At 41.5% G+C, this 13,589-nt stretch overlaps 1 protein-coding gene across 5 annotated transcripts in view; it reads right to left on the reverse strand.

Annotated features, from left to right (window-relative positions):
• Positions 1-10,020: 10,020 nt before the first annotated feature.
• Positions 10,021-13,589, reverse strand: part of UBE2E2 (ubiquitin conjugating enzyme E2 E2) — a 386,977-nt gene continuing 383,408 nt past the window's right edge. For all 5 annotated transcript variants that reach the window (XM_086676265.1, XM_086676261.1, XM_086676263.1 and 2 more), the window contains one exon: positions 10,021-10,902. In XM_086676265.1, the coding sequence (XP_086532391.1) occupies positions 10,805-10,902 (98 nt within the window). In that variant the 3' untranslated portion in view covers positions 10,021-10,804. The remainder of the gene's footprint in view (positions 10,903-13,589) is intronic.

The raw sequence follows: 13,589 nt of genomic DNA on the forward strand, positions 1-13,589 counted from the left end.
AGGGAGTCACAGAATCCGAAGCAGGCTCCAGGCTCTGAGCTGTCAGCCCGACGGGGGGCTCATATCCACAAACCAAACCATGAGATCATGACCTGAGCTGAGGTCGGACACTCAACCGACTGAGCCACCCGGGTGCCCCTCTTTATCTTTTCAAAACAATTCTTATTGAAGGGATTTTCTACCTAGGCTGCCGATACCCATTCCAACTCTTACCTCCTTTGTTATGTCTTTATTTTCCTTCTGACTTCAACGGCAATACCATTATAAAAAACTTAAACTTACCAAAATATATCACACTTATCCCCTCTTATGTAAAGCTTACTTACAATCTGTTTTTCACACTAAATTTTTTAATTCGGAAAAATATTTACATATAGCAAAGTACAGATGATGCTATAACAAACACCCTGTTTTCAACCACCCAACGTGTGTTAACATTTGTCATAGTTATTGGCTTTCTAGCTCCATACAAAAAAGAACCATAACACGAGAAGTAAAACTGAAATCTCGTCTGTCTCCCCAGCGTTGTTCCTTCCCTTCCTCAAAGGCAGCCATCAGCATGAGGTTGGTGTGCATGTTTTTAGGCTCAGATCAGCTGCAAGCATCAGAAACCCCGACACAGCAGGGCTTAAAGAAGATAAAAATTGACTTCTGTCTGCATGAAAGGCTGGCAGGACGTCCACCGTCCTCCAGTGCTCTACGGTACAGGCTCCACCATCCCGTGGCCCCATCCTCTCGTAGGCTATGGTAGCAGCCCCGGTTCTTGCATTTCAGCAGCAGGAAGGAAGTCGAACTCTGGAATGGCTCTTACCCTGTAGAGTTTTCCCTTGTGTGAGTTCTACTTTGCCTATACTTCTGCTTATGGTCCATCAATAATTCCAGCTGCTCTGTCAACCTCGGAATATTTCGTCTGCCAATGGCATTTTTTTTCTTTCCACCAATAGTATAGATGTTATTTTAAAAATAAACGTTTTATTTTATTTTTATTTTTTTTTCAGTATATGAAATTTATTGTCAAATTGGTTTCCATACAACACCCAGTGCTCATCCCAAAAGGTGTCCTCCTCAATACCCATCACCCACCCTCCCCGGCCTCCCACCCCCCAAAAAATAAACGTTTTATTTAAAAAAAATTTTTTTTTTCAACGTTTATTTATTTTTGGGACAGAGAGAGACAGAGCATGAACGGGGGAGGGGCAGAGAGAGAGGGAGACACAGAATCGGAAACAGGCTCCAGGCTCTCAGCCATCAGCCCAGAGCCTGACGCGGGACTCGAACTCACGGACTGCGAGATCGTGACCTGGCTGAAGTCGGACGCTTAACCGACTGCGCCACCCAGGCGCCCCATAAACGTTTTAAAGTAAATGTGTTAAAATGTCACCTCTGGACATTTGGGTCAGGGCGGTTGGTAAGCCACGTGGTTCATCCACCAAGTTTGTTTCTGGCCGCTTTTATCTTACTTTACACTCACTCTGAGCGGTATCATCCTCTTCTAGAGTCACATACAAGGATTCCCAACTTTATAGCTACATCCGGGACACTCAGCTTTTCTCAATGTGAGCCTCACGTGTCCGAAGGCCAGACATTTCTAGTTGGATGTATCCGAGGCACTCCAGTCTCAACATGTTCCAAACTGAGCTTCTGCTTGTTGCCTGCTCCATACTCTCTTGGGTGTGGCCCTTGTTGACATGGTCACAGCTGGCTCACTAGCACACCAGACCACAGAAAGTGCAAAGAGGAAGTGGAGGGTGAGCAGCTCCCTCCTACAGGATGAGATCTGGAATTTGCTCCTGTCGCTTCTGCTCACTTCCTTTGGGATTGGCATTAATTACTGCTGTGTAACAGAACACTTCAAAACTAAGTGGCTGGAATCGATACCACTTATTATTGCTCACAAGTAGAAGGATCAGGTGGGCAGCTATCTGGTCTTAGTTGGGTTGATGCATGCAATTGCTGTCAGCCCCGAGTACACGGTTCTGCTGATCTTGCCTGGACAACCTGGGATATTGGTGGATGGGTTGGTCTAGGATTATCTCAGCTCGTCTCCACATGGTCTCTCGTCTTCTGGCAGCCTAGCCTGGGACTTACTCTCAGGGCATGGATGGGTTCCAAGAGAGCTGGGAAGTGCACATGGCTTCTGGAGGCCCAGGCTTGAAACCAGCATAAGATCATTTCCACTAAAGTCTACTGGCCAAAGCAAGTCATGAGGCCAGCTCTGATTCAAGCGGTGAAAAAAAAAAAAAAAAAAAAAAAGACTCCATTTCTTCATGGAAGAAGCTGTAAAAATGTGCATACTGGAAGGATTGAGAATTGGGACCCTTTTTTATAATGCATCTATCACAGGAAGACTGGGGAATTTAGTTCCTAGTTAGGTGGTCATGTGTCCAGCCAAAACTTGATGGTTCTATTTATGAAGGGAAGAAACAGAGAATGGGTATTAGGGATAATTTATAGACTCGGTCCCTATTCATCTTCCTTAAATGGAAGCTACACTCTCAATCTCTTGCTATCAATAAGAATATTACCATTCTGACAAAATTTCTGTTCTTAACTAGTGCACACATTTTTTATTTCCCTGGACTCTGTTGACCTAGCAACTTGCTTCTTGACCTCTTAGCCCATAAAACAAATCAAGGAGCTCGCAAACATTATGGAGTTTAATACATATAGTCTTTATGTTATTTTGCAGTGCCCGGGAAGCAGTATTTTTTATCTAAACCTATTTTTTACTCTATTTTATTCAACTATTTAAAAAAATCCCAAACAAGAACATTACCTTTCATCCAAAGTCCAACAGCTCAAATCTGGATTGACAAGTACATCCTGGCATTTTATTACACACCACTAAGAACACACAAGAATTTTGGGATTCGTTAATAGGGACAGATGTTTTACATTTACGTAAAAATGCATAATCACGCTTGAATTTAAAATCATTTCCCCATTATTGTTTAAAGCGAATGGGGTCTCCTGGGGATTCATAATAGCTTCTGGAGTTTCTCATCATAGGTTTTGACTAACTGTCCACAAGCTGCTTTGATTTTTAAGTTGTGGTAGCTGGGAGATGTTTGGTGAACATAAAGTCATGAGCTGTCAGTCTAAAGGACAAAGACGAAAACTGTCCAGTTTCATGGTAGTGGCCATCTTCATTTATTTGTTCGCCAGCAGTTTCGAGTGGGAGACTGAACAATGAAGAATGTTATCATCTTGCTTGTAGACAAGCTCAGCAGAGGGAGGCTGTACCAGGCGAGCATGACCTCTCTCTGCCCCTTTGTACTGTTCTTGCACGACAGATTAAGTAGAAGAATCTGGTGGGGTGCTTCTCGGTGGCACCAACTGTAAAGCATCTGTTACCTTGCTGTTGCATAGCCTGACAGAATTTCTCAGGAGGTCTAAATTTCCTGCAAAGCAGGACGTGATTGTCATCCTGAACTGTGACCTCCCGTCCAATTTTTAAAAAGATGGATGAGACTGCAATGTTGTGCGGGAGGAGGGGGTGATAGGAGGGTGGGATTACGAATCACGCCAGCCCCAAAGGATGCCAAGGTGATTGGGTAAGGTTTTTTTTTTTTTCTGTAACCAGAACTGAAAGCCCTGATACCTGGAGATCCGGAGCAGCTGGGGTTGCCCCCAACTTTGACTATGTGGATTTATAAACAGGTAAGAGAGAGATGATCACGTTATTTCCTCCACTGTCCTGTGGGGCTCTGATACATTAAAAGATTTTAAAATTTAGGAATTTCCCTTTTAAAAAATCCACCCGGGTTGCCTGGGTGGCTCAGTCCTTTAAGCGTCTGACTCAAGGTTTTGGCTCAGGTCATGATCTCATGGTTCGTGGGATCGAGCCCCACATTGGGCTCTTTGCTGACAGTGTGGAGCCTGCTTGGGATTTTCTCTCTCTCCCTCTCTTTGCCCCTTCCCCGCTCGTACATGGTCTCTCAACATAAATAAATAAACTTAAAAAAAATCCTCTCAAAAAGTGTATTATGCATAAGAGTACTTCAGAGAAAGGCATACGTACCTTAAGTCATGTTTGAAGATGCAAGGAAGACTGCAGTTGGTTTAAATCACTCACATGCTTCCGCACCAGGGAATGAGTGGAGACGGTTGGGTGTGAGAGCCATAGAGAGTGGTGAAGATTCTTCAGACTGTCGAGTGTGCATCTCTTCTAAAAGGACCACTGTATATCAGGGAAAACACTGCTCCCCAAGCCCAACATTTCCATGGGCTAAACTGGCCCTGTGTAATGCCTGAGATCTGCCGCTGAAATTTAGCACGAGCACAAAAGCTCGAATGACCAACAGCCCTGGTTTGTCCTCGACTGCGGGGGTTCCAAGACATGGGACTTTCTGTTTTAAAACAGGGCAAGTCTGGCAAAACTGGGGTAAGTTCTTTACCCCAACCCACATTACCAGTGCACATGGTGGAATGTGAGAGAGAAAGGTATGTAGGGGAGGAGCCATGCTCCAGGTGCGAGGAACCAGTCAGCGCCCCAGGGGTGTCTGGGTGTAGGGAAATGCACGTCTACTAAGGCAGGTCCTCAGAGGCCAGGCTCCCCTGAGTCCCTGAATGTATCAATTCTAAGAGATTCCAGATGTGATGTAACTTACAGAATTATGGTCCAGAATATAGTTATTCTATATTCTGCTCTGGATCTCCTCTGAGGATAGCTGCAGGACTCCTTTAGGACACGAGGTGCGCCCCTATGGCATGAGAGATTCCACCCCACATACCAGAGAGCCTCGTACAGAAGGGACATCTTGACGGTGTTATAAAGTTACCTTGAAATAAAATGCATAGGTAGGTCAGGATCCTCTGGTAGGGCTTTTTGTACAACTGTTGTCAATATCAACTATGGACATATCTCTTTTTAACACACAACTTATTATAGAGACATTTAAAAATTGCCATGTGTGGATAAAGAAGATGTGGTGTACACACACACACACACACACACACACACACACACACATTGGAATATTACTCGGCCATCAAAAAGACTGGAATCTTGCCATTTGCAATGATATGGATGGAGCTAGAGTATAATGCTAAGTGAAATCAGTCAGAGAAAAACAAATACCATATGGTTTCATTCATTAGGTGGAATGTAAGAAACAAAATGGATAAATATAAGAGGAGGAAGAAAAAAAGAGAGGGAAGCAAACCATAAAGACTCTAAATGACAGAGAACAAACTGAAGGTTGCTGGAGGGAGGTGGGTGGGAGGATGTGCTAAATGGGTGACGGGCATTAAGGATGGCACTTGTTGGGTTGAGCACTGGGTGCCGTATGTAAGTGATGAATCACCAAATTCTGCTCCTGAAACCAATATTACACACAATATGTTAACTAACTAGAATTTTAAATAAAAACTTGAAACAAAAGAAACAAAAAATACAAATTGCTGTGGAATTTGTTAGGAATAATTAATGCCCCCTTTTACTGCAGTATTGAAATGCAGAGATGTTTAGGGGTCTTCCAAGTGATAGGTTTCCATAGTTGGGTCACGTCTAAGATTAGAAGTGCTGTTTGGTCTCCCATGTAATACCAGGTCCATATTTTCTTCAAATTTTTTCCAATTGTTGAAGATGGCAAAACCCCCACCACCTAGAAATTGTATGGCACCTCAACTCTAAGACTGCATTACGATAATTTGTTTCTACAGTATGATCTGAGTTTGCAGAAAGGTGCATGTGGTCTTCTATATAGCAAGGCTCTGGTGTCACATGCTTGGGTGGGAATCTCACTTTGGTATCTTGTTCATTGCACATGAACAAGGGCCACTGTCTTAGACCACTCAAGCTACTGTAACAAAACACCACAGACTAGGTGTCTTATAAACAACAGAAATTTACTTCTCACCATCCTGGAGAATGGAAGCCCAAGATCCAGGTGCCAGCATGGGTGGGTTCCAACAAAGGTCCTCTTCCTGGCTGCAGACTGCTGACTTCTCACTGTGTCTCCACATGATGGAAAGGAGTCAGGGAGCCCTCTGGGGTCTCTTTTATAAGAGCACTAATCCCAGTATTGAGGGCTCTGCTCTTATAACCTCATCACTTCCCAAAGGCCTCACCTCCTAATACCATCACCGTGGGATTCAGGTTTCAACATATGAATTATGGCAGAGGAGGGGGAGACACAAATGTTTAGACCATGGCAGCCTACACCCTGAGGGACTATGCTGAGGTCTTATTATTAGGTAACTTACGGCCTGATGCACAGTATATTCTGAGTAAATACTTCCTTTCTTCCTAATTCCCAAACCAGTATTGTAGGATGAATTTCTAGGTTGACTCTCTAATCTTAGAATAAGAAGAAAAGATTGACCACTTCTGCACCTGGTGCATTCAATGGATTCTTGTAAAAGAGATGAAGACTGTTCAATTTATTTGTAGTTTTATGGCAAATTAAGGCCACAACCTTCTGAAATACTTAAGATCAATAAGTATCATTTCAAACTACTTTCTCAATGACCAGAAGTCCTGGCTCTCAAGGATCTGCCAACATTTTATTTGACAAATCTGTGAAATACTACAACTAGCAATCGCAACCTTAAAGATTAAGGTTCACAATGACGCCTGAATTTTAGAAATGCTTTCCCCATGATTATTAGCGAAACAACTTAGCTTGCCGAGTGCTAAACTACTCTTAAATCTTACTTTGCAAACATTTTAAGAAACACTGGAATTGTATTGCCTGCTGTGGTTATAGATTTCCAGTAAAATTACTATGTTATCTGGAGTCTAGACTTAACAGGCTCAGCTAAGGATTTGTTGCTCTCTCCGGAGTTTCTCTAGCTTTCACATGTTGAGGCGAGGGTACATTTGTTTGTCATTAAGTATTTAGAGTTCATAAACACAGGGAAAAAAATTTTAGAGATTTCCTATCAAATTGACATAAAATCTAAAGATGGCTCATGGGAAAGCAAACACAGATTTGTGACAGGAATTCCTACTAGAACTGTTATCGTCTCTGGCTCCCAAATAACACATATTTTTAAATGATCTGAAGTACAACCAGATAGGAGATGTACATGTAATATATGGGATACATCATTTAAAAAATGTCCAATGGAGTTGACATTTTAAAAGAAGAAAAGCAGGGGCGCCTGGGTGGCGCAGTCGGTTAAGCGTCCGACTTCAGCCAGGTCACGATCTCGCGGTCCGTGAGTTCGAGCCCCGCGTCAGGCTCTGGGCTGATGGCTCGGAGCCTGGAGCCTGCTTCCGATTCTGTGTCTCCCTCTCTCTCTGCCCCTCCCCCGTTCATGCTCTGTCTCTCTCTGTCCCAAAAATAAAATAAAAAAAACGTTGAAAAAAAAAATTAAAAAAAAAATAAATAAAAGAAGAAAAGCAAAGTGAATTTAGAGATTTTCAATAAAAGTCAGTTGTAATGTCGCAAGTCTAGTTTAATCAGTCAAAAGCAAAATAAAAATCGGTTTAATAAGACTGCATATTAATAGGGCTAAGTGCTTTTAAGATTGACTTTTTAAATCTAAAGTATTAAAATAAATATAAAAACCTTTGGTGAGAAAATCTGTAGATAAAAACACATTATGAGTAATTTCCTAAAAATCAGTCTTGTATTATATTAATTAAATTAATTTTATTTTAGGGGCACCTGGGTGGCTAAGTTGGTTAAGCATCCAACTATTGATTTTGGCTCAGGTCATGATGTCACGGGTTTGAGTGATCAAGTCCGGAGTCAGGCTCCTCACTGACAAAGCCTGCTTGGGATTCTCTCCTTCCTGCTCTCCCCTTTCCTGCTTGAGTGTGTGCACTCTGTCTCTCAAAACCAACAACAGCAAAAACCCCCCCCAAAACTAAAAAAAATTAATTTTATTTTAAAGAAAAAGATGTTACAATAAAAAAGAATGAAATCTTGCCATTTGCAACTACGTGGATAGAACCAGAGGGTATTATGCTAAGCAAAATTAGTCAGAGAAAGACAAATATCATATGACTTCACTCATATGAGGACTTTAAGACATAAAACAGATGAACATAAGGGAAGGGAAGCAAAAATAATATAAAAACAGGGAGGAGGACAAAACATAACAGACTCATAATTATGGGGAACAAACTGAGGGTTACTGGAGGGGGTGTGGGAGGGGGGATGGGCTAAATGGGGAAGAGGCATTAAGGAATCTACTCCTGAAATCATTGTTGCACTATAGGCTAACTTGGATGTAAATTAAAAAAAAATAAATTAAAATTAAAAAAAAAAAAGAAAAGAAAGAGATGTTAAACACACAGTTATCTGACTCCCACCCCACCCCCACCCCTGTCTGTTTAGGTCTATATATCAGGGACTGGTATATACAACTTATGGGCCAAATTTGGCTACTGATTATTTTGATAAATAAAGCTTTATTGGAATACAGCTATGCCCATTCACACATATGGTCTGTAGGAAAATGTTTTCAAATAAAATGAGTGGTAAAATCATTATTAGAAGGACAAAAAATACCCTATGTACTCTGGCTTAAAACTTACCTTTTCGATGTTTAAACAATATTTTCTTTAGGATTTCTTTTTAACCACAAAAACCTGCATCTTTTGAATCAGATATTTAAATCTGTTCCAAATAAAGATTTTAAATCTGAATCAGAAATATTTAAGAGGTAAATGACTTCCATTTGTAAATCCCACTATTTAGCAGTAAAGATGTTCCTCAAATGAGACCAAGCTTTATGGTGGGCTTATAACTGTGATTAGTGAGAGCAGGACTTTCCAATATGCCTTGTAACACAGAGAACCCTGAATTTCAGTCAGCAGGTCAGTATGTTCTTCTTTTTTTTCAAAATATTTTATTTATTTTTAAAATTTTATTTATTTATTTTTAAATTTTCTTTATTTTTTTGAGAGAGAGGGCCCAAGTGAGTGAGGGGCAGAGAGAGAGAGAGAAAGGGAGAGAGAATCCTATGAGGGGCAGATAGAGAGAGAGAGAGAAGTGGGTCTCACCCCAAGTGGGGCTTGTGCTCATTGAACACGGGGCATGGGCTCACCCAGCGCAGAGCTCGGACTCACAAACTGTGAGATCATGACCTGAGCCAAAGTCAGATGCTTAACCGACTGAGCCACCCAGGCGCCCCATCGGTATGTTTTTCAAACTGCACCACACGCAAGTTTCTTCTGCCTCTATAGCTGCATACCTAAAATAGTCTGAAGGTCAAAGCGAGACAGACATACCCTTGTCACAAATGTATTGACCATGAATGATACAGTTGAGTTTATTTCTTCCACTAAAATTATGCGAGAAAACAAAACATACCTAAAATAGTCTGAAGGTTAAAGCCAGATATACATACCCTTGTCAGTGAATGTGTTGACCATGACTGACACAGTTTACTTCTCCCACCATAACTATAGAGAAAAAACAAAACCCAAACTCAAGGGTAATCACGACAACAATCTTCAGAGGAAAAAGGGAGAGAAATAAATTCAACAGTGGTTAAACACAATGATCAGTCTGACTTGACTTCCACTAGAAGGCTGTTTTTGGAGTCCCGTATTTTAATTTTTTTTTTTCAACGTTTATTTATTTTTGGGACAGAGAGAGACAGAGCATGAACAGGGAAGGGGCAGAGAGAGAGGGAGACACAGAATCGGAAACAGGCTCCAGGCTCTGAGCCATCAGCCCAGAGCCCGACGCGGGGCTCGAACTCAAGGACCGCGAGATCGTGACCTGGCTGAAGTCGGACGCTTAACCGACTGCGCCACCCAGGCGCCCCTGGAGTCCCGTATTTTAATTGTCAAGTAAAGAAGGTTGTAACAGAAAGGAGGTCTATGACAAAGTAATGTGTGGCCAATATGTAAAGTGACAGTGACCTGAAACAACCATAAAATCATCAGGTTATTGACAGCTGGAGAAATTCCACATGGTAAGCAACTTAGCTACAAAGAAATATTAGAGGTCTGAGATGAAAAATACACTTGAATCTGTAATTGAATTAGACAAGCCTCGCTGCACGTAGGGCTATGCTGGTCACCAGGATACAAAGCAAACGCTGGGTTACCAGAAGTGCATTTATCAGCCACAGTGATTTATTGAGTGCTTTAATAATACAAGTGTACATCAACTGATCCACAGTCAAAAGTGGCAGGTCCCTAAGAAATTTACAAGCACTTTAAGTAAATCAAAATACATATTATTTTGTTCAATCCAACAGTCTTCTGTGTGGGAGACAGAAGGCTAGTGATAAACAGAGTCTCAGTAATGCACAGTGATTCTGATTGAAGCTTTTGTACAAAAAACTTGTTCCCAGTAGCATGCACCCACCAATAAAGACTTCAGTACAAAAAATTAATCCTAAGCACTACATTTAAGTAGAAATGAGATATAATTCTGAATTCGTGTTTTCCCAAAGATCACATAAAAGGAAAAAAAACCAAAATAAAACAAACACCAACAAAAAACAAAACCACACAGTAATACGAAGCTTTGTAAGAAAGCTCTTACTATTACAGATCTGACATTGTTTGCACTGAAAACAAAAGTTCCCATCCATGTTGAGGTGGGAAAAAAAAAACCCCAAATCTTTCAAGTTAATAGAAATCAAAAAAAGGGAATAAATTGAGAAGGCAGGGGTGGAGGGAAGAGAGAGAGAAGAGGAGGAAGAGGAGGAAGAGGAGGAAGAGGAGGAAGGGACAAGGGACAGGGGATGGATGACACACCATCAGAAAAAGGTTCAAAATGTAATAAAAATAAGAAGATCAGAACCGAGGTCCGGAGGGGTGGGTAGGGCTATTGATGCACTTGGTGAATGTGCTTGCACAGGTCCGGCGGGGGCAGCAGCCAGCAGGCCCCTATGTGGCATACCGCTTGGTCCACTGTCTGGCCATCCGGTCGTGCTCTGCTCTGTTGGTCATGTACTGTGTGGCGATGCTGCCCACCAGAGGGTCAGCTGGAAGGGAAGCAGAGCCGGGAGTCAGTAAACAGCAGCAGCACCTCCTCTTTCAGAGCTGGGGAAAAGGAGTGTCTGGAAAGCTAGGCCTCGTTCAAGGAGCAGACGGGGAGGTGGTGGAAAGCGGCTCTCTACCCTGGAACCACGTTGCTTTAGCAAGACCTGTAAATGCCCTGCCAGTGATAGATCACATCTCACACCAGTTGCCCAAAGAGTCGTCTGCTTGTGCCTTTACTGATGGCTCCTGTCATGTTTCCTGACAGGTCTCATTCTCTCTCCCTGTGCCCACCGCACGTCTCCCATCCTCCTCCCCTCGTTTTCAGATAAGACTCTTCACTGAGAACTCTTCGGGAAGTGGTTGCGATGGCCTGGCTAAGTCCTCCACCCGGAGGCTTAGCCCCCCTGGTGGCCTGCACTGAGGGAGCCTTCAAGAGCCTCAGCCAAACACAATCAAGCAGCAGCCCCGAGTGAGACCCACTGACCCAGGGGAACATGGACTACCTCTCCCTCCAAACTGGGGAATGTCAAAATCCATATAGCTCTTTATTACAAAAATACTGGTAGATATTAAATAATAGCTAATATTCAGATACACCACGTCCTAACACAAACATACTAATTCCATAAAACTCGGAGGAGCTGACACACCAGGAAAGTGAAACACAGGAGGGTAAGTCGCTTGCTCCAGACGGAGTAAGTGGAGGTGCCAGGCTCTGAGCCTGGAGCCCCCACACTTACTACACACTGCTCGGGAGCCTGCTCTCCACCCAGACAGGACCCCCCAAAATCAGAGCAATTAAGAAAAAGTAATTTAGGTTTCTGGGGACCCCAGAATGCACCCCCTTTTCCTCCATTCTCATCTGATTTTTATTTCCTCTATTTTTGGTGTTGAGAATTTGGGTGTATTAGAGCAAGTGGATAAGAAAGAACCAAAAGGGAAAAGGAGAAAAATTAGCAAACACTACGTTAAAGACAAGAAAAGAGTAAGGAAGTGTGCCCATGCTCTAATACAACTGATAAATGGGGAAGATTCTGAAATTCTAGCCTAGTAAGACATTCACGGTGATAGCTTCTTAATATTAGAGGTCCAAGAGAAACACCACCTTTTAATGATCTGGTGAGGGTGCTGCTGCTGAAGCTTTTGAAAGCCTTCTTGACAAGACACTGCTTACAACCTTGCTTATGTTTTCTTGGATTTGTGTTCAGCTTGTTATGATTATTCTAGGCAGAGGCCAGTGTCTTATGCTCACTTATATCACAAACAAATTCATAGACTACCCACTATTTGGGTTTGTTCAGAACTTCTGCCTCTCTTCACTTGCCCAAATCCTATAACTGAAACCATTGCCTAAACCAACCAGGTTCAAGAAGATGAAAACCAGGAATACCAAATGCTTGGAAACTGGCTAAGATACTGTAAAAAAAAAATGCAGTCTTGCAGTTCAGATTAAGTAATGACTTTAGAGTCTAAAGGGACGAAGAGAGGTCTGAGTCACAAAAAAATCATCTTGCTCCAATTTCTCAGTCTAGAATGCAAAACCTTAGTGAAAACATAGGTATTCTTAAGAGCTGAGATCTACGTCACTGAAGACAGGTGTTTAATTGAACAGAATGTCCATTAGTGAAATGCACTAAAGACCCATCTGTGCTTCCTAACTCAATGGTCACGGTAAAGGACAGGTTTAATGTCAGAATGACCAGTGATGTTAATGTTCTGCCTCAAATCATAGCCTCACAGTGTGGGCATACGGGAACAAGATAAGTCTGTCATTGCAGCTGAAAGGAAGAAGAAGGGGACAGATGAAGGATACGGAGCAGGAAGCTGTGGGAGGGAAAGGTTTTATATCAAGTGTTAATACTATTTTAGTAGGGGAAGAAAGGAAAATCTCACAAGGCGGAGAACTGATAAAATTAACATGCATTGTGCAAAATTTCTTTGTATGCTTAAACAATTTAACATTACATTTCTTTCAGAGATCCTTTTACCTTTTCAAGTCTGATTTTAAAAAGACCATTTTTTTCCACCTGTAAAATTATACATGCTAACTGTAAAAGCAATAATTAATAACAAAAACTACCTCCAACAATACATATAAGACAGAAAGTTGTAAGTGAAGACCATCTCCAAATTTACTCAGAAAGAAGTATTGTTAACATTCATAGATCTTCCTGAACTTCTTCTCTACACACACAATTAAAAAAAGATTAATGTAGAGACTGCTTTTATCATCTTAAAACATCATGATATGGTAAATAAGTTTTTATGTCAATAATCACAAATTGATTTAATCATTTTTAACATTTACCTGAATAACCAACTTCTGGTCTAGAGACATTTGGGCTCTTTTCAATTTCTGCTTTTATAAACAATGCTGTGAGGAACATTACTGTGCATACACTTTCACAAATTTATGCAAATCTGAAATTTGTTTAATGTACAAATGAAGGAATAACATAAAGGTATAAAATGAGGGAATTTAAACATCGAGTGTTGTTAACCACGTAGTTCTCAATGTTAAAATGTTTTTGATGAATAGAAGAAAATTAAGATTGTAGGTTAGTGAGTCAAAACTATGCAATACATAAGCAGCAAATTACTATCACAGAGAATTTAATGGAATGAGACCCACTCTTTGTAGTGTATTTATAATTACGATCCTAAGTAAAAACAAATCTCCTTACAAAGG

Source organism: Puma concolor, chromosome C2, assembly GCF_028749965.1.
Source record: "Puma concolor isolate L17-30 chromosome C2, mPumCon1.1.hap2, whole genome shotgun sequence".
NCBI lineage: Eukaryota > Metazoa > Chordata > Mammalia > Carnivora > Felidae > Puma > Puma concolor.